Raw genomic sequence first — 27,735 nt, 5'->3', positions numbered from 1 at the left:
ATGTTTTTCAGGCATAAAAAAAAGAATCACATCAAAACCCTATGTGGAATTCATCAGTCCATCATGATACTCACCCACTACGAGCTGTGGTCTTCAACAGTGGACCGTAGCCATTTGTGAACAGCATGTTCTTGACTTTGTTCCTGTTCACACGCACAAGCACGTACACACACACGCATTCACACACACACACATGCAGAGACACGTATGCACGCACGCACGCACACACACACACACACACACACACACACACACACACACACACACACACACACACACACACACACACACACACACGCTCATTTGCTGAGTGTATTTGTTCTCCATTTTTAGGAGGTGTTTGAGCGGCTACACTTGATGTACACCATTGGCTACTCCATCTCTCTGGTATCCCTACTGGTGGCTGTCTCGATTCTCTGCTACTTCAAGTAAGACCCCTTTAATGCTCCTCTTCAGTAGTATTACTATAGCAATACCAATACACTAGTCCACCATTCATACAAATCTATAAGACTCAGTTAAGACAGAGGTGATTTATTGCACGTGTAATACCAAAGAAAACATTTGGTCAGTAGAAAGTAAATAATAGCACTTTACTTAAGAATGGTATATTGCATTATGATGTGGTAATAATTAGTTGCGGTGATATAAGCACAATTAGGACCCCCTTATAAAGACCCGTATTTCCAGTTTATTTATATATATATATATATCAGATGAATCTGCCACACTGGCATTCAATGTTCCCTCTAAACTGCGCCCGTACATGGCAGCGCTCTTTCTCCAGGATTGCCGCGCAGAAGAAATGCCATGCTGTGCAGAGATGCAAGAGACTGAACTTCACTGACTTCGCCCCATTAGTTTGCACTATACACAGTGCATTCGTAAAGTATTCAGACCCCTTGACTTTTAGCACATTGTTACGTTACAGCCTTATTCTAAAATGGATGGAATTGTGTTTTCCCCTCATCAATCTACACACAATACCACTTAATGACAAAGCAAATATTTTTGCTAATTTATTCAAAATAAAAACATATCACATTTACGTAAGTATTCAGACCCTTTACTCAGTACTTTGTTGAAGCACCTTTGGCAGTGATTACAGCTTCGAGTCTTCTTGGGTATGACACTACAAGCTTGGCACACCTGTATTTTGGGAGTTTCTCCAATTCTTCTCTGCAGATCTTCTCAAGCTCTGTCAGGTTGGATGGGGAGTGTCGCTGTACAGCTGTTTTCAGGTATTTCCAAAGATGTTTGATCGGGTTCAAGTCCGAGCTCTGGCTGGGCCACTCAAGGACATTCACAGACTTGTCCCTAAGCCACTCCTGCGCTGTCTTGGCTGTGCGCTTAGTGTCGTTGTCATGTTTTCATCAAGGATCTCTCTGTAGTTTGCTCCGTTCATCTTTCCCTCGATCCTGATTAGTCTCCCAGTCCCTACCACTGAAAAACATACCCACAGCATGATGGGCCACCATGCTTCACCGTAGGGATGGCGCCAGGTTTTGTCCAGACGTGACGCTTGGCATTCAGGCCAAAGAGTTCAGTCTTGGATTCATCAGAACAGAGAATCTTGTTTCTCATGGTCTGAGAGATCTTTAGGAGCCTTTTGGCAAACTCCCAATGGACTGTCATGTGCCTTTTACTGAGGAGTGGCTTCCGCCTGGCTACTCTACCATAAAGGCCTGATTGATGGAGTGCTGCAGAGATGCTTGTTCTTCTGGAAGGTTCTCCCATCTCCACAGAACTCCGGATTTCTCTGACCAAGGCCCTTCTCCCCCGATTGCTCAGTCTGGCCAGTTGGCCAGCTCTAGGAAGAGTCTTGGTGGTTCCAAACTTCTTCCATTTAAGAATGATGGAGGCCACTGTGTTCTTGGGGACCTTCAATGCTGCAGAATTCATTTGGTACCCTTCCCCATATCTGTGCCTCAACACAATCCTGTCTATGTGCTCTACGGAGAATTCCTTTGACCTCATGGCTTGATTTTTACTCTTACATGCACTGTCAACTGTGGGACCTTATATAGACAGTTGTGTGCCTTTCCAAATCATGTCCAATCCATTTAATTGAATACAGGGGGACTCCAATCAAGTTGTGATACAGTGAATTATAAGTGAAATTATCTGTCTGTAAACAATTGTTGGAAAAATTACTTGTGTCATGCACAAAGTAGATGTCTGTTCCGACTTGCCAAAACTATAGTTTGTTAAAAATAAATTTGTGGAGTGGTTGAAAAACGAGATTTAATGACCCCAACCTAAGTGTATGGAAACTTCCGACTTCAACTGTATTTCTTTTTTTTTTTTTTTCATAATAATAATAATAAAAAATAGCAGTCAAGAACCCAAGCTAACTTGCTTGCTACTTCCAGACAGAAATCAGAGAACAGCTCACTGAACATTACTCGACTAGCAGAACTGGTTAGTCTGTTATGTTATCCAGAGCGTTGTTGACTCCAACTGTGCTGTCAGATTGTCCGTTCGTAAATTCAAAGCGTTTCACTCTCGGAGCGTTCAGAGTGCACGCTGGATGCTCTGGCGGATGAGTAGGGTTGATCCGAACGTTCTGACCTCACAACGGCTGTCAAGCACCCAAGCTAACTGGCTAACATTGGCTAGCTTGCTAGCTACTTCCGAATACATAATGAGAGAACACCCCACTCTGACCATTTTACTCACCCTAGCAGAGCTGGTTAGGCTGTATTCATGTTATCCAGAGGAGTGGTGACTGTAACTGCTGCTGGCAACAATTTAATTATGCTTTTTTGCCAATGTTTACTGACAACGGCCATATTCAACTGGTATTGAGCATTAGTAAATTCATCAGTTATTCTGTGCTCTGGCACACTCAGACGAGAGTGTTCTGAAATCGGAGTAACGTTAGATGGCCAGAAATGGTTACTTGCAGTCTTTTGTTAAGACATGTAGCTAGCTAGCTAAACAATGAACCATAATCTCAACTCATGACGTTACTACTCTGCATGAATCTGCAGGTAGCTAACCAACCAGGTTTAATGTTAGCTAGCCATGCAAATGGCTGTGAGATACGAATAATAAGATCATACACGTAGCGTTAGCTAGCGAGCCAGCCAGCTAACGTTAGCTAGCTAACAGTACACTTTAACTTGAAATGAAACTACTTTCTTACCTGTGTACATCATAGATGGACGCGTCTCCTGTCACGGGTGCCATGGTTGCCCTTAGTTTGAAAATGTAATCCAGAGACAGGTGTTTTCTACATCTCCTTAGCTAGCATACTCTAATTCCACTGAACTCGGGTTCTCTAGAATGTGGAGAGCAACACTTATACAGTTTTACTACATGATACATAAAAAAGCCGCGTTAGACAGGATTACCAACACATACTGACCAGCTCAAATAGACAGAAGCGTGCTACATGGCAGACCAATCTAAACTCATCTCTCGGCATGTCCAGCCCACTCATTATCTTAGCCAATCATGGCTAGCGGGAAGGTTGCACTCTTTTTCTGTGGCTAAACCAAGTAGGCTCATAATTTAAAAATGCACACTAAGATACCTATCTGTTATTCATGTGATTAGTATGTGACAAGTGTAGGTCTCATAGGTAGCTGTTGGGGTCTCTGAACCTATTGTAATCTGCACTGGAATGACTTCTCAACAATGCTATCAGACGGCTGAGATCTGATGTGTTTTCAGTGGGTGGTTTTGGAGGATTCATTTTATTTTTTGTTTCACATGTTCTGGATGGTTACTATGACAAAAGTTTATTTGAGCTGTTGTTTGATTTAGTGAAAGAAGCATTGCAAACATTATTATCTCTCGCTCTCGCTCTCTTTCTTCCCTCCAGGCGTCTCCACTGCACACGGAACTACATCCACATTCACCTCTTCACTTCCTTTGTGTTTCGGGCCATCAGTATCTTTGTGAAGGATGCTGTCCTCTATGCCATGTCTGATGACGGAAAGACTGAAGCAGAGGAATTGGCAGAGAGACCCCATATGGTACTGTGCACTTCTGTACTGACTAAAATTAGATTAGATTGAAGTTTATTGTCCTATACGAGGAACATTTTCCCACAGCTCACACATGCATAAACCACATAGAAAAACACAGCAGGAAACAAACAACAGTAAACAGTAAGATATAAGTAGTACCCCCACACCTGCACATATAGGAGGAAGCTACATAGATCTTTTCTTAAAGTGTGGCTGAACTCACCGATTTTTCCCTGGGCTTTTCTGCTGCTCATTAAGAAATGTGGTTCGATGTGGGTGTGTTATGTTTGCTATTGTTGTTTGTCCCTCTTGAATCACCATAGACCACCTTTACTCCACACAGATGTGTACAAAGCTCTCCCTCGCCCTCCTTTTTGAAAATCTGACCATAATTCTATCCTCCCGATTTCTGCTTAAAAGCAAAAACTAAAGCAGGAAGTACCAGTGACTCGCTCGCGCACAGTCAGATGACGCGGATGCTATTCTACAGGACTATTTTTCTAGCAAAGACTGGAATATGTTGTGCGATTCATCAAATGGCATTGAGGAGTACACCACCTCAGTCACTGGCTTCATCAATAAGTGCATCAATGATGTGGTCCCCATAGTGACCGTACGTACATATCCCAACCAGAAGCTATGGATTACAGGCAAAATCCACACCGAGCTAAAGGCTAGAGCTGTCGCTTTCAAGTAGCGGGACACTAATCCAGACGCTTATAAGAAATCCCGCTATGCCCTCAGAACCATCAAACTGTCAAAGCGTCAATACAGGACTAAGATTGAATCCTACTACACCGGCTCTGACACTCGTTGGATGTGACAGGGCTTTCAAACTATTACGGACTACAAAGGAAAACCCAGCCGCAAGCTGCCCAGTGACACGAGCCACCAGATGAGCTAAATGCCTTTTATGTGTGGTGCCAGGACAACAACCTCTCCCTCAACATGAGCAAGACAAAGGATATGATCATGGACTACAGGAAAAGGAGGGCCGAACACGCCCCCATTCACATTGACGGGGCTATAGTGGAGCGGGTGACAGTTTCAAGTTCCTTGGTGTCCACATCACCAACAAACTATCATGGTCAAAACACACCAAGAATGTCTTGAAGAGGGCACGACAACACCTTTTCCCTTCAGGAGACTGAAAAGATTTGGCATGGGTCCCCAGATCCTAAAAAAGTTGCATCATCGAGAGCATCCTGACTGGTTGCATCACCACCTGGTATGGCAACTGCTTGGCATCCGACTGTAAGGCGCTACAGAGGGTAGTGCGTACAGCCCAGTACATCACTGGGGCCAAGCTTCCTGCCATCCAGGACCTATATACTAGGCGGTGTCAGAGGAAGGCCCAAGAAATTGTCAGACTCCAGTCACCCAAGTCGAAGACTGTTTTCTCTGCTACAGCACGGCAAGCGGTACCAGAGTGCCAAGTCTAGGTCCAAATGGCTCCTTAACACATTCTACCCCCAAGCCATAAGACTGCTGAACATTTAATCAAATGGCTACCCAGACTATTTGCATTGACCCCCCCCCTTTGTTTTTTACACTGCTGCTACTTGCTGTTTATTATCTACGCGTAGTCACTTTACCCTTAACTACATGTACAAATTACCTCGACTAACCTGTACCCCCGCACATTGACTTGGTACCGGTACCCCCTGTATACAGTCAGGTCCAAAAATATTTGGACATTGACCAAGTTATTATTATTTTAGCTGTCAACCACAGCATATTGGAGTTGAAATTAAATAATGAATATGAGCTGAAAGTGCAGACTTTCAGCTTTAATCTGAGGGCATTTATATCCAAATTGGATGCTCGCCAATAGGTTTTGAATTTAGAAATATTGACAAGTGGCAGTTGGGATGCGCATTGTCTCAATGCTCATTTTTCCAAAACAGTGGTAGACTTGAGTGATCACTATCAAACACATCAGCAGTGGCCACTCCATCAAGGGCTTAGGGACCAAGTGTTCTTTTAACATAACATTGGCAATGTGTTGTCTTATGTAAACAAGTCTGAGGTGCTGCGTAATGTGGGCAGGTCTGTCTCACTGTCTGTAGGTTCTGCCGTACGATTGGATAGTGTGCAAACTCCGTGCATGACAATTCTCCCTAGGCGTTACCATCCTGTGTTAGTGGGCAAGTGGGAATGATCAAAATCAAGACCCAGCCCTCATGTAAGTCATTGCGATCTCAGTTACACTAATCTCACAAAACTCTGTTTTGGAATATATTGACTTTATGACCAACCTTATCCTACTTACACTTTGTCAGTTTTGGCACTGTAAATAAATGTTTCTGACCAATATCGACGACACAGTTTTCAACTAGAGATGTTGGTTTTTGTGTTCAGTTGCCCTTGGTGATAGGCCCTGTGATGAAACTCCTCCCAAGTCTTGATGTCTCTGAAAATGTCAAGTAAAAATAAGATATTCATTTAGCAGATGATTTTATCCAAAGTTAATTACGGAAATGTCAACATTGACAGTGACACAAACATTCAGTATATGTGGCCCATGCGGGATTCAATCCCACAATTCGATGTTCCTTACACCGTGCTCTATCCCAGGGGGCCAGAAAAAGGGCCGTTATTGGAAAATATATAGGTCCATTATAATTTTGACATACTTTATATCTAGTTTAAGCTACAGATAGTTTGCCCCACCTGCTCTAACCCATTGATCCATTTGAACCATTATCTGATGATATGTTGAATGTCCCAGGTCTCTTATTAACAATATGAACATGACACCTCTCTTCTCTCTGGCACCCTATAGGTGGGCTGTAAGGTGGCCGTTACTCTCTTCCTGTATTTCCTGGCGACCAATCACTACTGGATCCTGGTGGAGGGACTGTACCTGCACAGCCTCATCTTCATGGCCTTCCTCTCAGACAAGAACTACCTGTGGGCACTCACCATCATCGGCTGGGGTGAGTTTTTCTACACACCCTGCAGGATACAACTTTCTGGTTCCAGGTAGGACCATTTCACCTAACGAGGTACCCTAAAAAAAATCTTTATGATGAAACGGTTTTACCTTGAACCTAAAAAGGTTCTAGAACCAAAAAGGGTTCTACTATGGAACCAAAAAATGGTTCTCCAGGGATAGCCAAAGAATCCTTTAAGGTTTTATGGTACCTTTTTTTCTAAGCGTGTAGACCAGTGATTCAGCCCATTGACGTTTCAAGTTGTCTTTTTTGCAGCCATTTCAGAAGATTGATATATCGTATGAATTGGGTTCCTGAGGCGTTAAAGTGGCAATCTGCAGTATAAAACAATAACAAAGCGTGCACCCCATCACTGTTTTATTAAACAGCTGGGGATGGGGCTGGAGAAATGTAACCACTCTCAAAATCATAGACAGAGCTAAGGCTGCAAGGACAGGCCATACTAAGGACTGGCCGTCCATGATTTCAAAATGATAGTTTTAATCATGTTTTGAGGCAATACAGTGTTTGTTCACATTTACATTGTTTACAAAACATTTATTAGTGATATTCTTCAAGAATCAATGGGTATATACAGTGGCGATTTTAGCATATAAATGTTGGTGGGGCAAAAAATAAAAACCGTCGAATGCATGCCAGCAAAACCACTACACAACACAACACATTAATTGCACTATAACAGTGGCAAACGGTGCCCACAAACTGTTAGGGTCTACATAAAGCTGTCCCAACATCTTACCACTGCTACACCTGGCTATCAGCGGAGCCTTGTCTGGCAGCAAAACAGTTCATTCAGCCTCATTTACTGTCTTTTAAAAAAACATAGCTGATATGGCTGACTTGCTTAAACAAATGTGGTTTCTAATGACAGTTGAGATGTACAAACTATGGCATAAGGGAACGACAAGCGGATAAGAGGCAATCCATAATTTCGATTAAGACAATGACCGAGCTAGGACTGTTACATTGGTCAATATAACTATTTGTTTAGCACTTCTGAAATGTACAACAACAGAATTCAGAACATGTGCCGTTCTTACAGTGCTCTCCCTGTACACCAAGTTAGAACCGTAGGATAAGTAAAGGGGGCATATAAGCAGACAATGAAAGCTCTTACAATATTTGATGATTACATTTCTCTAAAACAGGTTATAGACTACAGTAGAACAGTCAGAACAGTAGGCGAAATTAAGAGGGGTAAATAGACCAAATTATTAGGGTGAGGCACATGGGCTACTAACAGCTTACTACACAACATACACTTAGCATTACTTTCTTAGTTACAGTATACATATCTCCCTGGCATATTACATAATTTATGAAGCAGCAAACAATATATTTTTGGACTCACATTGTTGTGCTCGGCTCACTTGAACAGGAAGGTGGCGTGGCAGTCATTCGAGTTAACAGTTGTTTTGTGCCATGCTGTCATGCTTCATTGACAGCATGGCCAATGTTGGATGCTTATCCTTTTAAACTTGGAAAATAACCCCTTAATCCCAGATTTGGGACCACAGAGCCACTGTCACTGATTCCTTCCAAACCACTCATTGTTGAATTTGCGATTTCCAACTTGTTGTGAAATGTTTGTCCAATGGCCGATGAGCACCGATATGTTTTATCTATAATTTCTCCATTATTTCTCTTCATATGACAAGGATTAAAAAGGATTTGCCAGTAGATTGTCGACTTGATTCATGATGATGACTGCTAGCTAAGATTGTGAAAGTATGATGTTGACATGATCAGTCCAATCAAAGCTACTGTACATATAACGTGATTTGACATCATTTTATCTGTGGCCAATGACCTTGAGCCTTCTTGGATGGGCACTTCTATGGCAGCAGCCGAAGGGCTAGAATTTTCAAGGTCTGCTCTTCCACTTGGCAGTGAAGTAAAGTCCCCATGAGTGACAGAACACTGAGCCAATCACAGCGCAATGCTCTGTATTTTCTGCTGGCTTGCCCCACCACCACAGAAAGCATTGCGCTAGGCTGAAACGCCTGCATTTTGGAGCCGGCTTACTCAAGAAAACAAAAAAGAGACCCTGTTTGTATGCAGCTTTATTAACTCAATGATATACACTGCTCAAAAAAATAAAGGGAACACTTAAACAACACAATGTAACTCCAAGTCAATCACACTTCTGTGAAATCAAACTGTCCACTTAGGAAGCAACACTGATTGACAATAAATTTTGTATGCTGTTGTGCAAATGGAATAGACAACAGGTGGAAATTATAGGCAATTAGCAAGACACCCCCAATAAAGGAGTGGTTCTGCAGGTTGGGACCACAGACCACTTCTCAGTTCCTATGCTTCCTGGCTGATGTTTTGGTCACTTTTGAATGCTGGCGGTGCTTTCACTCTAGTGGTAGCATGAGACGGAGTCTACAACCCACACAAGTGGCTCAGGTAGTGCAGCTCATCCAGGATGGCACATCAATGCGAGCTATGGCAAGAAGGTTTGCTGTGTCTGTCAGCGTAGTGTCCAGAGCATGGAGGCGCTACCAGGAGACAGGCCAGTACATCAGGAGACGTGGAGGAGGCCGTAGGAGGGCAACAACCCAGCAGCAGGACCGCTACCTCCGCCTTTGTGCAAGGAGGAGCAGGAGAAGCACTGCCAGAGCCCTGCAAAATGACCTCCAGCAGGCCACAAATGTGCATGTGTCTGCTCAAACGGTCAGAAACAGACTCCATGAGGGTGGTATGAGGGCCCAACGTCCACAGGTGGGGGTTGTGCTTACAGCCCAACACCGTGCAGGACGTTTGGCATTTGCCAGAGAACACCAAGATTGGCAAATTCGCCACTGGCGCCCTGTGCTCTTCACAGATGAAAGCAGGTTCACACTGAGCACGTGACAGACGTGACAGAGTCTGGAGACGCCGTGGAGAACATTCTGCTGCCTGCAACATCCTCCAGCATGACCGGTTTGGCGGTGGGTCAGTCATGGTGTGGGGTGGCATTTCTTTGGGGGGCCGCACAGCCCTCCATGTGCTCGCCAGAGGTAGCCTGACTGCCATTAGGTACCGAGATGAGATCTTCAGACCCCTTGTGAGACCATATGCTGGTGCGGTTGGCCCTGGGTTCCTCCTAATGCAAGACAATGCTAGACCTCATGTGGCTGGAGTGTGTCAGCAGTTCCTGCAAGAGGAAGGCATTGATGCTATGGACTGGCCCGCGCGTTCCCCAGACCTGAATCCAATTGAGCACATCTGGGACATCATGTCTCGCTCCATCCACCAACGCCACGTTGCACCACAGACTGTCCAGGAGTTGGCGGATGCTTTAGTCCAGGTCTGGGAGGAGATCCCTCAGGAGACCATCCGCCACCTCATCAGGAGCATGCCCAGGCGTTGTAGGGAGGTCATACAGGCACGTGGAGGCCACACACACTACTGAGCCTCATTTTGACTTGTTTTAAGGACATTACATCAAAGTAATGTAGTGTTTCCACTTTAATTTTCAGTGCGACTCCAAATCCAGACCTCCATGGGTTGATAAATTGGATTTCCATTGATTATTTTTGTGTGATTTTGTTGTCAGCACATTCAACTATGTAAAGAAAAAAGTATTTAATAAGATTATTTCTTTCATTCAGATCTAGGATGTGTTTTTTAAGTGTTCCCTTTATTTTTTTGAGCAGTATATATTATTTTACATTGTTTGTAAACTGATATGTGACATGTATTAATGCCAAAAGAACATGCAAAGCATGTTAATGCTAAAAATGTGGAGCTCAAAACAACTGCCCTGAATGACTGGTCGCCACTGGGTATATATCATTAATCTAAAAATCCAAAAAAGGGTTTAAAAGCAGCCACAGATTGCCCCTTTAAACACTCCTCCATGTGTTGTGAGATCAGATTATGTGAGTAGTGCACCTGTAGGAAAAGACCAGAGGTGTAAAGTACTTGAGTAAAAAATACTTCAAAGTACTACTTAAGTAGTTTTTTTAGGTATCTGTACTGAACTTTACTGTTCATATTTTGACAACTTTTACTTTTACTTCACTACATTCCTAAAGACAATTATGTACTTTTTACTTCACACATTTTCCCTGACACCCAAAAGTACTTGTTACATTTTGAATGCTTAGCAGGACAGGAAAATAGTCTAATTCATACACCTATCAAGAGAACATCCCTTGCCATCTCTAATGCCTCTGATCTGTTGCTTAGTTAAATTAAAAAATAACAAAAATATCTGGTGGGCTCACTAAACACATGCTTTGTTTGCAAATTATGTCTCGCTATCCGTAAATTAAACAAAACAAAGAAAATGGTGCCGTCTGGTTTGTTTAATATAAGGAATTTTAAATAATTTTTACTTTTGATACTTAAGTATATTTTATCAATTCCATTTACTTTTAATACTTAAGTATATTTATAACAATACTTTTAGACTTTTACACAGGTAGGATTTTACTGGGTGACATTTACTTTTACTTGAGTCATTTTCTTTTAAAGTGTCTTTCCTTTTACTCAAGTATGACAATTGGGTACTTTTTCCGCCATTGGAAAAGACCCCCTGGAAAGACATCTTTGTTGTGTATGTAAGATAGCACAGATGGGAATTCAACATTATTCAACATTAATCTATTTCACCCTCCTACCGCTTTGCCTCCCTCTCTCATAGGTGTCCCTGCGGTGTTTGTGTCCATTTGGGTCAGTGCGCGAGCATCATTGGCAGACACTCAGTGAGTCCCTTTATACATAATTGTGTGTACATCACATTGAAGTGAATAATCACACTTAACAGTAGCTATTCTACACACATTTGCAGGTGCTGGGACATCAGTGCGGGAAATCTGAAGTGGATCTATCAAGTCCCAATTCTTGCAGCCATTGTAGTAAGCAAATATTTCCTTTTCACCTAGACTCATCCACTTCACAAGCACTGGTCTCTTGTCCCTTTTTTATGGTTTGATAGCATCCTTGATTTCACATCAAACATTTTATTTGACACAATCCAAATAAACTCAAAAGCTGAAAGGTACTATTTATTGGACGTCTCCGCTTTCCGCTGATCTCCAACTTTATACCATGAATACGGTGTCCGAAGTCAGAGTGACTGTTACACCAACTCCTTGTGACTCTGAGGCTGTCTTAATATGGACACCTTACATCTATTTCTAACTCTTCCTACAGGTGAACTTCTTCTTGTTCCTCAACATCATCCGAGTGTTGGCCTCTAAGCTGTGGGAGACCAACACAGGCAAACTGGACCCCCGTCAGCAGTACAGGTGAGGGGCTGCATTAGACTAATAATAAACAGTAAAAGACTGACAATAGACTAGTAATAAACTGGTAATGCACTTGTAATAAACAGTAAAAGACTGACAATAAACTAGTAATAAACTAGTAATGCACTAGTAATGTAATAAACAGTACTAGTAATAGCATGGATAAATTAATGGATACATGCTTTATGCATATGATACAACCCACAATTTCTTCACTTGCGATACAGCCTAGGCTAGTTTTTCCTGATTGCATGACATGTGACTGTAAATTTGTGTTTTGAAAAATATAATTTGAAATCAGAAATCACCATACAATGGCTGTATCTTGATGATAAATCCTAAGTTGTCTTACATAGCTTCATGTTTCTCTAAATCAAGGCCACTATTCAAACATAGATAAATAGCATCTTCACTGCTATAATATTATCTGTAAAATTGTGTCTGCTACTGTCCACAGGAAGCTGTTGAAATCCACCCTTGTCCTGATGCCCTTGTTTGGAGTGCACTATATGGTGTTTATGGCTCTACCCTACACTGAGGTTACGGGCCTGTTGTGGCAGGTGCAGATGCACTACGAGATGTTCTTCAACTCTTCCCAGGTCAGACACCCCAAAGGGCAAATACTCCCTGAGAGAAAAACATAATTTTTCTAGTGTTTTGATCGCAGGTTGATGTTTATTTTCACGAGTCTTGTCCTGGAGGCAGAACTGAGTGATTTCCCCATAGATAGGCCAGCTGAAAAGTAACAATTGGCTATATTGTAAAAATTCATAAAAAAAAACATTTGATTTTTGGTCTTTATTTAATTTTGGGATTGTCATCCAAAGGGTTCCAGCTATAACATGTAGTGTCGTTTTGTTAGATAAAATCCTTCTTTATATCCCAAAAAGTCTGTTTAGTTGGCACCATCGATTTGAGTAATCCACTCGTTCAACATGCAGAGAAAGGAATCCGAAAATGTAATCTTTATTTCAACAAGTCAAAATATGTTTCTATTTACTCCTCAGATACCCTAAAATGTAATCAAACTATAATATTTCTTATGGAAAGAAGTATGTTCAATAGGTAACCGATTTTAGCAGGTGCGTCCTGTCTTCATGGCACACATTTTTTACATTGATATTTTAGTCATTTAGCAGATGCTCTTATCCAGAGCAGCTTACAGTAGAGTGCATACATTTTATTACATATTTTAAATACTGGCCCCCCGTGGGAATCGAACCCACAACCCTGGCGTTGCAAGCGCCATGCTCTACCAACTGAGCTACAGTGGTCTCTCACACGCAAACACGAATTTCCAAGACTGTGTTCCTGTACTAAAACTGATATTTCGTATTCGTCTTTGAAGTTACAAGCCTGAAACCTTGAACATAGACTGCTGACACCCTGTGGAATCCATAGGAATTGCATCCAGGGAGCTAATATTCAATATGACCTTATACTTGCCATTCCAAGAGGATGGTCTCTCAAAAAAATAATTCTGCTTGGTTTTTCTTTGGATTTTCTTCTACCATATCTATTGTGTTATATTCTCTCTCCTACATTATTTTAACATTTCTTCAAACTTCAAAGTGTTTTCTTTCCAATGGTACCAATTATATGCATATGTTAGCTTCAGGGCCTGAGGAACAGGCAGTTTACTTTGGGCATGTCATTCAGGCGGAAATTGAGAAAAAAAAGGGCCTAGCCCTAAGAAGGGTTAGGGTTAGGCATTATGGTTAGCAGTGTGTCTTTTTTTTGTGGCTGTGTTAGCTAGACACCACTCTGCAGAGCTGCCTCCAGTACAAAACTCATGACGAAAAAAGGCTAATCTTATGCAGGCTATTGTCCATCATCTGTTGATGACTATTGATGACAGATTTATGTTATATCCTAAAAATCTGTCCTAAGTCCTGTTCATAAATGTCGAACAGCACTAAATCTATTTCCTTTATCTAAACTTGGGCTTTTTCCCTTTTATCCTTTCAGGGATTCTTTGTGGCATTCATCTACTGTTTCTGCAATGGGGAGGTAAATGCAGAACAACCTACCTCATTTTGCATATCTACGGAAGTCCAGAGAGGACATATGAATAAAAAATAATTTTCCCTCGTTATGTCACGACTTATCTCATAATCACTACATAACAACAATTGTTTTGTCGAGATGAAGATATAATCAAAAGTTACACACATCATCTAATGATTTGTTCAGATGCACAATAATCACTTAATCAAGGAGCGCTGTGGCTGCGTTGATGTTTTAAGCCCTGAACAATGCTTGACTGGCAATTGTCTCCCTGGCTGTGTGCCCCAAAGACTACAGTCAATCGCGTGCAAGGAATAACGCAGCTAACTTGGCTAGACTTGTGAGCTAGCTAGTTAGCTAAGTAGCTTGTTACCTATGCTGGTTGTTAGCGTGCATAACTGTGTATAAATATCCTAAACAAATATATAAACGCAACATGTGACAATTTCCAAGATTTTACTGAGTTACAGTTCATATAAGGACATAAGTAAATTTAAATAAATAAATTGGGCCCTAATCTATGGATTTCACATGACTGGAAATGCAGATATGCATCTGTTGGTCACAGATACTCTACGTGACCAAAAGTATGTGGACACCTGCTCGTCGAACATCTCATTCCAAAATCAGGGGCATTAATATGGAGTTGGTCCCCCCTTTGCTGCTTTAGCAGCCTCCACTCTTTTGGAAAGGCTTTCCACTAGCTGTTGGAATATTGCTCCAGAGACTCCCTTCCATTCAGCCACAAGAGCATTAGTGAGGTCCGGCACTGATGTTGGACGATTAGGCCTGGCACGCAGTTGGCATTCCAATTCATCCCAAAGGTGTTCGATGGGGTTGAGGTCAGGGCTCTGTACAGACCAGTCAAGTCCTTCCACACCAATCTCGACAAACCATTTCTGCATCGCTTTGTGCACTGGGGCATTGTTATGATGAAACAGGAAAGGGCCTTCCCCAAACTGTTGTCACAAGGTTGGAAGCATAGAATCGTCTCTCGAATGTCATTGTATGCTGTAGCGTTAAGATTTCCCTTCACTGGAACTAAGGATCCTAGCCCGAACCATGAAAAACAGCTCCCAACGAACAGTTATTGTGCTGAAGTGTCTTCCAGAGGCAGTTTGGAACTCGGTAGTGATTGTTTCAACCAAGGACAAACGATGTGTACGCAGTACATGCATCAGGACTCAGCAATCTCGTTCTGTGAGCTTGTGTGGCCTACCACTTCTTGGTTGAGCCATTGTTACTCCTAGACTTTTCCACTTCACAACAACAGTACTTACAATTGACTGGGGCAGCTGTAGCAGAGCAGAAATTTGATGAACTGACTTGTTGGAAAGGTGGCATCCTATGACGGTGCCACATTGAAAGTCACTGAGCTCTTCACTAAGGCCATTCTACTGCCAATGTTTGTCTATGGAGATTGCATGGCTGTGTGCTAAATTTTATACACCTGTCAGCAATGGGTGCAGCTGAAATAGCCAAATCCATTCATTTAAAGGGCTATCCACATACGTTTCTGTATATATAGTATGCCTTTAAAAAAAGTGGGGGCGTGGATCAGAAAACCAGTCAGTATCTGGTGTGACCACCATTTTCCTCATGCAGCACGACATATCTCCTTCGCATAGAGTGGATCAGGCTGTTGATTCTGGCCTGTGGAATGTTGTCCCACTCCTCTTCAATGGCTGTGCGAAGTTGCTGGATATTGGCAGGAACTGGAACACACTGTTGTACACGTCAATCCGGAGCATCCCAAACATCCTCAATGGGTGACATGTCTGGTGAGTATGCAGGCCATGGACGAACTGGGACATTTTCAGCTTCCAGGAATTGTGTAAAGATCCTTGCCACATGGGGCCGTGCATTATCATGCTGAAACATGAGGTGATGGTGGCAGATAAAATGGCTTCAGGATCCCATCACAGTATCTCTCTGCATTCAAATTGCCATCGATAAAAGGCAATTGTGTTTGTTTTCCATAGCTTATGCCTGCCCATATCATAGCCCCACTGCCAATATGGGGCACTCTGTTCACAATGTTGGCATCAGAAAACCTCTTTCCCACATGACACAATACACGTGGTCTGCAGTTGTAGGTCGGTTGGACATATTGCCAAATTCTCTAAAATGATGTTGAAGGCGGCTTACGGTAGATGAACATGAACATTAAATTATCTGGCAACAGCTCTGGTGGACATTCCTGCCATCATCATGCCAATTGCACGCTCCCTCAAAACGAGATATCTGTGGCATTGTGTCCTGTGACAAAACTGCAAATTTGAGTGACTTTTTATTGTACCCAGCACAAGGTGCACCTGTGTAATGATCATGCTGTTAAATCAGCTTTTTGATATGCCACACCTGTCAGGTGTATGGATTATCTTGGCAAAGGAGAAATTCTCAGTAACAAGGATGAAAACAAATTTGTGAACCAATTTCGAGATAAATAACCTTTTTGCGCGCATGGAGTGGGTGAGCTCTATTCCTGGAATGCTCACAGGCTGATGAATCAGGATGCTGCCTTGTAGGCTGTTTCATATGTAAGGCTCCTTGCAAACATTGTTGGCAGAATACAGTGCATTCGGAAAGTATTAAGACCTCTTTTCTTTTTCCACATGTTGTTACATTACAGCCTTATTCTAAAATTGATTACATACATTTCCTCATCAATCTACACACAATACCCCATAATGACAAAGCGAAAACAGGTTTTTAGAAATATTTGCAAATGTATTAAGAATAAAAAAATGAAATACCTTCTTTACATAACAATTCAGACCCTTTGCAATGAGAATCGAAATTGAGCTCATGTGCATCCTGTTTCCATTGATCATCCTTGTGATTTTCTACAACTTGATTGGAGTCCACCTGTGGTAAATTCAATTAATTGGACATGATTTGGAAAGACACACTGTCTATTAATGTCCCGCAGTTGACAGTGCATGTCAGAACAAAAATCAAGCCATGAGGTCGAAGGAATTGTCTGTAGAGCTCCAAGACAGGATTGTGTCGAGGCACAGATCTGGGAAAGGGTACCAAAGAATTTCCCCAGCATTGAGGTTCCCCAAGAACACAGTGGCCTCCATCATTCCTAAATGGAAGAAGTTAGGAACCACAAACTTTTCCTAGAGCTGCAAACTGAGCAATTGGGGGAGAAGTGCCTTGGTCAGGGAGGTGACCAACAACCCAATGGTTACTCTGACAGAGCTCCAGAGTGCCTCTGTGGAGATGGGAGAACCTTACAGAAGGAAAACCTTCTCTGCATCACTCCACCAATCAGGCCTTTATGCTAGAGTGGCTAGACAAAACCCACTCCTCAGTAAAAGGCACATGACAGCCCGGCTTGGAGTTTGCCAAAAGGCACCGAAATGACTCTGACCATGTGAAACAAGATTCTCTGGTCTGATGAAATGAAGATTGAACTCTATGGCCTGAATGCCAAGCGTCACGTCTGGAGGAAACCTGGCACCATCCCTACGGTGAAGCATGGTGGTGGCAACATCATGCTGTGGGGATGTTTTTCAGCGGCAGGGACTGGGATACTAGTCAAGATCGAGGGAAAGATGAATGGAGCAAAGTACAGAGAGATCCTCGATTAAAATCTGCTCCAGAGCGATCAGGACCTCAGACTGGGGCAAAAGTTCACCTTCCAAAAGGACAACGACCCTAATCACACAGCCAAGACAATGCAGGAGTGGCTTCGGAACAAGTCTCTGAATGTCCTTGAGTGGCCCAGCCAGAGCCCGGACTTGAACCTGATCGATCATCTCTGGAGAGAACTGAAAATATCTGTGCAGCGACGCTCCCCATCCAACCTGACAGAGCTTGAGAGGATCTGCAGAGAAGAATGTGAGAAACTCCTCAAATACAGGCGTGCCAAGCTTGTAGCGTCATACCCAAGATGACTCGAGGCTGTAATCGCTGCCGAAGGTGCTTCCACAAAGTACTGAGTAAAGGGTCTGAATACTTATGTAAATGTGATATTTCAGTTTATTTATTTTTTATAAATTAGAAAAAAATTCTCAAACTGTTTTTGCTTTGTCATTATGAGGTATTGTGTGTAGATTGATGAGGAAAACAAACAATTCAATCCATTTTAGAATAAGGCTGTCACTGTAGATGGATGCAGTTCATTGAAGCACAGCTGGCCTGGTACATTATTTGCTGCCTCCTTCATTCGTGATGCACTGTTTCAGTTTCAATGACTCAATATTTTGTACAAAAACGGATGAATGTAACTAATCGAATCAAATCAAATCAAACTTTATTTGTCACATGCGCCAAATACAAGCCCTTAACCAACAGTGCAGTTCAAGAAGAGTTGAGAAAATATTTACCAAATAAACTAAAGTAAAAAATAATAAAAAGTAACACAATAAAAAAACAATAACGAGGCTATATACAGGAGGTACCGGTACTGAATAATTGTGCAGGGGTACAGGTTAGTTGAGGTAATTTGTACATGTAGGTAGGGGTGAAGTGACTATGCATAGATAATAAACAGCGAGTAGCAGCAGTGTACAAAACCAATGGAGGGGGGGTGTCAATGTAAATAGTCCGGTGGCCATTTGATTAATTGTTAAGCAGTTTTATGGCTTGGGAATGTCATTGTGTCATAAGACCTCTTTTCTTTTTCCACATGTTGTTCCACATGTTGCCATTTGGTTAGCTAGCAATAAATGTGAATCACTTTGCTAGCTAGCTAGCTTTGCTGAACTTAAATTATCCAGTTAGCATATCTCTTGCATACGTAAATTCACTCTGGTGCGCAGAATAACTAATGAATTTACAAACGAAAGCACAACACCCATTGAATATGACCGGTGTCAGTAAACGTCTGCCAAAAAAGTAATTAAATTGTTGCCAGCAGCACAGTTGGTCACTAACACACTAGATAACATATAAACAGCCTAACCAGCCCTGCTAGGGTGAGTAAATGGTCAGTGGAGGCTACCGTGGGGAGAACGGCTCATAATAATGGCCGTAACGGAGCAAATGGAAAGGTATCAAACACCTGGAAACCATGTGTTTGACGTATTTGATACCATTCCACTGATTCCGCTCCAGTCATTATCATGAGCCCGTTCTACCCAATTAAGGTGCCACCAGCCTCCTGTGTGTGAGTTCTTCTATCATTTGTGTCCAGAAGTAGTTAGCAAGCTACCCAACTTTGTGTGCTTGACTGCCATTGTGAGGAACGCTCAGATTAACTGTCCAGTGTCAATAGTGCGTTATACAACGGGTGGTTCTAATCCTGATTGCTGATTGGTTAAAACCGCATTCCTGTCGGTGCCTATTCCACATGTTACCACTGGTTAAATCTATGATGTTAAAATGCCTATTTACTCTGTTCCATCTGACTGCTCAATCCACTGTCTCATCAGCCCAGCCAGGCAATTTATAAACTTGATCTCCTCTATAAAATGCAACTACACATTATCTCACATTTCTTTTAGACAAACATTTCGTTTTCAACAGCAGAGATTTGTATTAACCTTGTTGTCTGTCTGTCTGACATTTACAACATTGTTTCAATATTTTCAAATTCGAATTCGATCTCCAGCTGTCCCATAGTAATGAACGTGTCGGGAGTCGGGACGAGACAGGCAGGCAGCATTTCTCAGCCAGTCGAAATCATGAATCAGCTGCCATAATTTGTATAGATATATACAAAGAAATGTCAATTGAAAAAAGGTAAAAAGAAACGAAGTGCAGCTAGTTTGCAGTCATTCCAGCTTCAGTTTGAAGTGATTGTTTTAGCTGTGTTGTTGGCTAGCTCCTCTGAACAACAGTGTCCTGATGAGAGTGCACATTTTTTATGCCAGGCGAAATCGTGCATCTTTAGCTCATTGTTATGGATGTATCTAAATAAATGCAGCTACTGTTGTTATTCTGGCTGCACTGTTTGACGTGACTGTAAGTTAGCCGAAGTTGGCTACCTAGCAATCAAGGGATAAGAATGTTGACAGCAAGTATGGCAATGGACATGTAGAATGAATGACTGCGTCGCGTCCGTAGATACAGAACAAAAAGACTGAACGACTGGGTCACGTCTCTGGCAACCGAACCGATAGAACGAACGACCAGCCGGCTTGGGTAGCAATCCTAGATTTGTGTCGGAACTATATCTTGTGGAAGGATGAAATAGTATGAATAAATTCAACAAAATGAAGTTTTTAATGAAAATATGTCAATTATTATTTGAATATGTTGGTAACCCGTTGTATAAAAGCGATAATGCCCTCGAAGCCGGTGTTTCGTCTCGGGCCTAACAACACCTGTGCCAATATATCCTCCAAACACCGGCTTCTCGGGCATTATCACTTAATTGTGCAGTCTGAACGCTCGGAGAGCTAAACGCTCTGAATTTACGAACAGACTATTTGACAATGCTCTGAATTTACGAACGACCCAGAGCGCCCTCTGACACACTGAAGGGAATTTACAAACACACACTTAGTTGTCAATCAAATGTATTTGGCATCGATCAAATGGGCGGTCAGGCAAGTTCCCATTCAGTTGTCAAAACGTGGGTTGGGACAAGCATGCATTGGCAGGCAAGCGGCAGAAGGACGGGCAAGCTACTATTCCCCATTGTTAATCAGTGCAATTTTGATAGCCAACTAGCTGAACATTTTTGAGAGGGTTTATCTAATGTTCCGTCGTTAGATTTTAGCTCATCTTGCTCTTGCTATTAGTTGTTGATCTTGTTGTTGATGTGCATAACTGAGGGAGAGAGAGCCTACCTTATCATGGTTTGATCAATAGGACTGTAAAGTTCCCAAATGTAAGAGGACTCCCCTGATATTTACATATTTTTGTGGCTTTTGCCGAATGCATTCTAATAATCTAAAGTCGTGCTGTTACTACTGCCTGTAAACACACAGTCCAGTTCAAAGTGAATGATGGCAGGCCCGTGTGGCAAATAGCTTTTTTGCATAAAGGGCTACTGTAGCTCTGATTGGTTATGGCACACCGGTCTGCATAGACTCCGGTCCTGGATGAGACCGATGTTTTTATTAGGTTATATTTACAGCAGTGTCTATTAATTGTCCAAACACACGGCCGCTTTCTCACTGTTTATTACTATAGAATTTTCACAAATGCCTTACTCTGTCATTCCCAAACATTCTATGAATTTATGAAAACGAGCATATCTAAGTGCTCGCTTGTCAGAAAATGTAACAGATTTTTATAAGATTTAATGTTGCTAAAACACTGTCAGTTCCACTTTAATTCCTGTCTTCCCAGGTGCAGGCGGAGGTAAAGAAGGCATGGCTACGGCGGAGCCTGGCCCTGGACCTCAAACAGAAGACCCGGGTGACCAGCAGTGGGGGCGGGGGCAGCTGCTACTACGGCGGTATGATGTCACACACCACCACCCACAGCGTGAGTCTGACTGTGGCCAATCCCAGAGGAATGTCCCTGAATGGGGGAGGGGCATCTGGGGTGGGAGGAGCTGGGGGAAGCAACGTGGGAGGGGGAAGCAGGCAGCCACGCCTCACCTCCACCTTCCATCCCCTCACCAACCTGCCAGGTTATGTGCCCAGCAACACGGAGACCCCGAGGCAGAAACTGGTCATTTGGAGGCCCGGGGTGGGGGCTGGAGCTGGGGCCGGTGTTGGTGCCTTTCCCAGGCACCCCAGGGCTGCTAACGAGGGGATCCAAGTGGGTGGTGGTGGAGCCAAGACAGAGACTGCAGTCTCTGTGCCCCAGCGGTTGGGAGATGAGGACCCCTGCTGCTCTTTGTCTCTAAAGGAACTAGAGACCATCTTGTGAACTGGAACTGTCAGATCTATGGTGTCTAACAGTGAGAGCAGCACTGTATCAGATAGCTTTACTTATCCAGATTCCTGCCATGGATCCATATCAAGGCTCCATTCAAGTGATCTCCAATGACCTATTTGAATCTCCCCTGAATCCCTTGTTTGATTGACTGATGTCTGAAGACTTAGCTACTACGTACATTTAGTTGGGGTTAAAGAATCATTGTGTGTAAACTGGTCTAATGACACGATTACCAATGGAACATTGATCCATTGATCATGAATAAATAACATGTACTTTTAGCATGATTGGTGATGTAATTTATCAGTGGTTGTAATAAAGAAACCAATGACTAGTGAGTTGCTGCACCAATTATGGAATGTGGAGTCCTGCATGCCTTTGTACACGTGCCATATTTGTTTGTCAGGTGCATTTGATATCTTCTGCTTTGTATCATCGTTAGACAGACTATTGTTTTTCCTTTTATATTTGCCTGTCTGTCTGCTTGTCTGTTTTCTCTGATCTCTTCTCTGTCTGCATAACAATTCATGCACTATTTGTCTATTGTAGTGAGATGTAATTTTTATCTGAGAAAAACGTGGAAATTAAGTGTTTTACAGCGATGAATAAGCAGCAGTAGGCTGCATTTGATGATATCCTTACCTGGGGCCCATCGCCCAACGAGCAAAACTAGTGCATTTAAAATCCCAATACACTTTACCATAAAACAATAATAGATTAATAAAATAACAAAAACACATGTCTAAAACAGTAAAATATCAGCTCAGGATTTACCTTAGCTTCACACAGGAAGCACAGATGTAAAGAAATTGTTATTTTGGATAGTGATAGCACACTTGATATGTACAGTGCATTCGGTAAGTATTCAGACCCCTTCTCTTTTTACACATTTTGTTACGTTACAGCCTTATTCTAAAATGTATTAAATAGTTTTTATTTATTTATCAATCTACACACAATACCCGATAATGACAAAGCAAAAACAGGTTTTCAGGTTTTCAATTTTTGCAAATGTATTAAAAATAAAACCAACGTAAATATCACATTTACTGTACATAAGTATTCAGACCCTTTACTCAGTACTTTGTTGAAGCAGCTTTGGCAGCGATTACAGCCTTGAATATTTTGGGTATGACGCTACAAGTTTGGCACACCTGTATTTGGGGAGTTTCTCCCATTCTTCTCTGCAGATCCTCTCAAGCTCTGTCAGGTTGGGTGGGGACAGTTGCTGCACAGCTATTTTCAGTTCTCCAGAGATGCTTGATTGGGTTCAAGTCCGGGCTCTGGCTGGGCCACTCAAGGACATTCAGAGACTTGTCCTGAAGCCACTCCTGCGTTGTCTTGGCTGTTTGCTTAGGGTTGTTGTCCTGTTTGAAGGTGAACCTTCACTCCAGTGTGAGGTCCTGAGTGCTCTGGAGCAGGTTTTCATCAAGGCTCTGTTCATCTTTCCCTCGATCCTGACTAGACTCCCAGTCCCTGCTGCTGAAACATCCCCTCAGCATGATGCTACCACCACCATACTTCACTGTAGGGATGGTGGCAGGTTTCCTCCAGATGTGACACTTGGCATTCAGGCCAAAGACTTCAATCTTGGTTTCATTAGACCAGAGAATCTTGTTTCTCATGGTCTGAGAGTCCTTTAGGTGCCTTTTGGCAAACTCCAAGCAGGCTGTCATGTGCCTTTTACTGAGGAGTGGCTTCCATCTCGCCACCCTACCATAAAATCCTGATTGGTGGAGTGCTGCATAGATGGTTGTCATTCTGGAAGGTTCTCCCATCTCCACAAAGGAACTCTGGAGCGCTGTCAGATTAACCATCGGGTTATTTGTCACCTCAATGACCAAGGCCCTTTCCCCCCCCGATTGCTCAGTTTGGCAGGGCGGACAATTACTGAGGCCAATTCCTTCAGACAATTCCTTTGACCTCATGTCTTGGTTTATGCTCTGAGATGCACTATCAACTGTGGGACCTTATATAGACAGGCGTGTGCTTTTCCAAATCATGTCCAATCAATTGAATTTTTCACAGGTGGACTCCAATCAAGTTGTAGAAACATCTCAAGGACTTTGAGTCTCATAGCAAAGGGTCTGAATACTTATGTAAAGAAGGTATTTCTGCTTTTTATTATTAATACATTTTCAAAAATTACAAAATAACTATTTTCACTTTGTCATAATGTGGTATTGCTTATAGATTGTGAGATGTTTTATTTATTTTTTCATTTTAGAATAAGGCTGTAACGTAACAAAATATGGAAGAAGTGAAGGGGTCTGAATACTTTCCGAATGCACTGTATGTAATTGGCTATATTAGGCAGTCAGGTTTGTATTGTAATTTAAAAAGAATCAAACGAAGAATTGTATATTTCAAGCCTTAAAGATCACTCACCCTTTTGTAACAACTCTTTTCATTGTTTATCTTGGGGGAAAAGTGTTGACAGATTATGTACGGTATATTGTGGTATTGATAACATAAACCATGCATTGTCAAACTCTTACTCCATAGAACTGCATTTTTCCTCTTCAGTCTTGTTCACCTTTTGAGCAAATAGAGAGGCTTGTCAAGGGGTATTGGGGATGGGCACTACAACGTTTTGGAGAAGATAAAAGTGCCACATTTCTAGTGTTGTGAAGTACTTATGTAAAAATACTTTAAAGTACTACTTAAGTAGTTTTTTGGGGTATCTGTACTTTACATGACTATTTACTCCACTACATTCCTAAAGAAAATAATGTACTTTTTACTCCATACATTTTTCCTGAGACCCAAAAGTACTCGTTACATTTCGAATACTTAGCTGGAGAAGAAAATGGTCCAATTCACATATTTATCACGAGAACATCCCTGGTCATCCCTACTGCCTCTGATCTGGTGGACTTACTAAACACAAAAATGCTTCATTTGTAAGTGATGTCTGTTGGAGTGAGCCCCTGGCTATCCATAAATTTAAAAAACAAGAAAATCGTGCCGTCTGGTTTGCTTAATATAAGGAATGTGAAATGATTTATACTTTTACTTTTGATACTTAAGTATATTTTAGCAATTACATTTACTTTCGATACGTAAGTATACTTAAAACCAAATACCTTTAGATTTTTTACTCAAGTGACATTTTACTGGATGACTTTTACTTGAGTCATTTTCTATTAAAGGTATCTTTCCTTTTGACAATTGTGTAGTTTTTCCACCGCTGCACATTGCTGAATGTGTTTTCACTCCACTGTCTAACTCCATACCAAGGCATGCCAGGCCAGGCTTGGGCAAACAGGGGCCAGTGTCTGCACAGATTATGTGCACAAGTAGCCCTAGAGCATTTTCAGTCCTGCTGCCTCAAAAGAGAAGTCAAAAAGAGAGAAAAGAGGCTTTCTTAAAATAACTTCTTATTCCCACAGGTTAGGTACTGTTACAGATGGCCCAGAGACTTTCTGTGTCCTTTATTAGAGTGAGTAAGTAAATGGTTGAAGGGATGGATGGATGGGATGGGGGGTTGGAGGAATGGATAAATGGTGAATGGGTGGTTAAAGGGCTGAATGGAGCAGATGAGGGAAGACATGCATTAAGGTGCGTTAGACAGACATGCATTAGAGAGACAGATTGATAGACATTTTTGTTGTTGTTGTAGACAAATGGACCTGAACTGAAGATTTCAGAGCCACTGCTACAACTTTAGGTGGGCAAGAAAGGTGCCCCTTCAAGTAGCCAGACATTGCAATTAGTTGCCACTGAAACGTTCCAATGTACACTGAGGTGTCAGAACAGCAACACCTTTTTTTTTCAATTGGCAATCGGAAAGTGCGGCTCCTGAACAGTTGCTCTGATGTGCAAGAAAAGTGAGACTTTGTGATTTTTCCTCCCTTGGATCTTCTGTGTTGTCTTTTCCAGGCTGGACTCAGCTGTCTGATGTAGGGGGTGGAGGAGGGTGGGATGATCGGTTGAGGAGAGCTGACCCTCCCTTGCTTGTCTCCTGAAGGTTCTGACTTGGGCTGAATTTCAGAAGGTCCCATTGAGACCGACCAAGGTCTCTTTTGCAAGGGAGCCTTGCATCTTACAATTACAATAACAATTACACAGTCTGGGCATCATAGGAGCATAGAAAATACTATATATTGCATAATGTGTGTGAGTGACAACTACCATGCCCAATGCTAACCTTACACACACACACACACACACACTCACACACTCACACACACACACACCGGGCACAAACTAGTTGAATCAACGTTGTTTCAACGCAATCTGTCAATGTATTGTGACGTGGAATCTACTTGTAAAATATAGTGGATTTGAAAAAAGTAATCAACTGTTGTTTTGAGGGTGAAATTTCAACCATAGGATTAAGCAGCGGTGTAAAGTACTTAAGGAAACAAACTTGAAAGTACTACTTAAGTAATTTTTGGTGGGTATCTGTACTTTACTTTACTTTTTACTTTTACGTCACTGGATTCCTAAAGAAAAGAATGTACTTTTTACTCCATACATTTTCCCTGACACCCAAAAGTATTCGCATGTCCCCACATGCGTCCTCCATTGCCTGGAGAAGCGGCATGCGGACATAGGGTTGGCGATCATACACTTTCCAGCGCCAGGCTGAGAAGAATTCCTATATGGGATTTAGAAAAGGTGAATATGGGGGTAGGTACAAAACTACAAATTGTGGATGAGTGGCAAACCAGTTTTGGACCAGAACAGCCCGGTGAAAACTAACATTGTCCCATAAAACCACAAATCTAGCAGGCTCCTGATCTGGATCAGGGACAAGCATTGTGTAAATTGCATCCAGAAAAGTGAGCATATGGCCGGTGTTGTACGGACCCAGTGTGGCATTGTGATGCAGGACCCTGTTTTGAGTGATGGCAGCACACATAGTTATATTACCCCCACGCTGTCCAGGGACATTGGTAATTGCCCTCTGTCCTATTGTGTGTGTGACCTGGTGAATAAGTGTAGCATTTTGATTGGTTGTGTTTGGAAAAGGAAAGCAAGTCACTTCCTGTTAGATTTTTGTGTTTTAGGTAGAGAATTGTGTGTAGTGTTTTGAAAAAAGTGTTTTATGCAATTGACAACTGAGTCAAAGGCTGAGAAATAGCTTATGGTTTTGGATATTTGGTGTGTAGTTTTGCACTTTGAGTGAGAGGTTTCAAAAATCGTGTGACATGAAAAGATTTTGTGTGTAAGCAGTTGGAAAAAAACTATACTCAAGTATGACAAGTGGGTACTTTTTCCACCACTGGGATTATGTCATCCATGTAACCAATTTTCAGCATAGACCAACCTTGCATAAAATGTTGAATTTGTACCTTTGAAACAACGTCAGATCTTCAACGTTATGTCCACTATCAGAAAAAAAACTAAAGGCTGGGCAGCACCTCCTACTGGAGAGTTGATCTATCTACAGCTTTTAATTTGGTCTGCCATCCAGGGTTTTAAGAGGTCTCTTAATAACAAAATATATTCACTGTTGCTATCAAAGTCATTCCAAAGGGTAGGTTCATAAGAGCAAATTAAATGTAACCCATACTTTATGAGTCATGTATCATCAATGATACTATTTCAAATAACATAACATTTATTTGGTCACACATATTTAGTAAATGCTATTGCGGGTGTAGTGAAATGCTTGTGTTCCTAGCTCCAACAGTGCAGTAATATTTAACAATTCACAACAATACACAAATCTAAAAGTAAAATAATGTAATGAAGAAATATATAAATATTAGGATGAGCAATGTCGGAGTGGTATTGACTAAAATACAGTAG

The 27,735-nt window shown here is 42.0% G+C and overlaps 1 protein-coding gene across 2 annotated transcripts in view; it reads left to right on the top strand.

The window, feature by feature from the left end:
* Nucleotides 1–24,937, top strand: part of pth3r (parathyroid hormone 3 receptor) — a 61,919-nt gene extending 36,982 nt beyond the window's left edge. The window contains exons 5-13 of one of the 2 annotated variants that reach the window (XM_014158628.3): nucleotides 334–428; nucleotides 3,830–3,983; nucleotides 6,763–6,916; nucleotides 11,574–11,634; nucleotides 11,721–11,787; nucleotides 12,086–12,180; nucleotides 12,638–12,779; nucleotides 14,149–14,190; nucleotides 21,439–24,937. In XM_014158628.3, coding sequence (XP_014014103.1) covers nucleotides 334–428; nucleotides 3,830–3,983; nucleotides 6,763–6,916; nucleotides 11,574–11,634; nucleotides 11,721–11,787; nucleotides 12,086–12,180; nucleotides 12,638–12,779; nucleotides 14,149–14,190; nucleotides 21,439–21,966 — 1,338 coding nt within the window. In that variant the 3' untranslated portion in view covers nucleotides 21,967–24,937. The remainder of the gene's footprint in view (nucleotides 1–333; nucleotides 429–3,829; nucleotides 3,984–6,762; nucleotides 6,917–11,573; nucleotides 11,635–11,720; nucleotides 11,788–12,085; nucleotides 12,181–12,637; nucleotides 12,780–14,148; nucleotides 14,191–21,438) is intronic. The other variant, XM_014158629.3, reaches the window with a different exon arrangement.
* The last annotated feature ends 2,798 nt before the right edge of the window (nucleotides 24,938–27,735 follow it).

Source organism: Salmo salar, chromosome 19 (genome assembly GCF_965601325.2).
Source record: "Salmo salar chromosome 19, fSalSal1, whole genome shotgun sequence".
Classification (NCBI taxonomy): domain Eukaryota; kingdom Metazoa; phylum Chordata; class Actinopteri; order Salmoniformes; family Salmonidae; genus Salmo; species Salmo salar.
The sequence above is the reverse complement of the archived record's forward strand: the minus strand, read 5'-3'. Positions and strand labels throughout refer to the sequence as shown.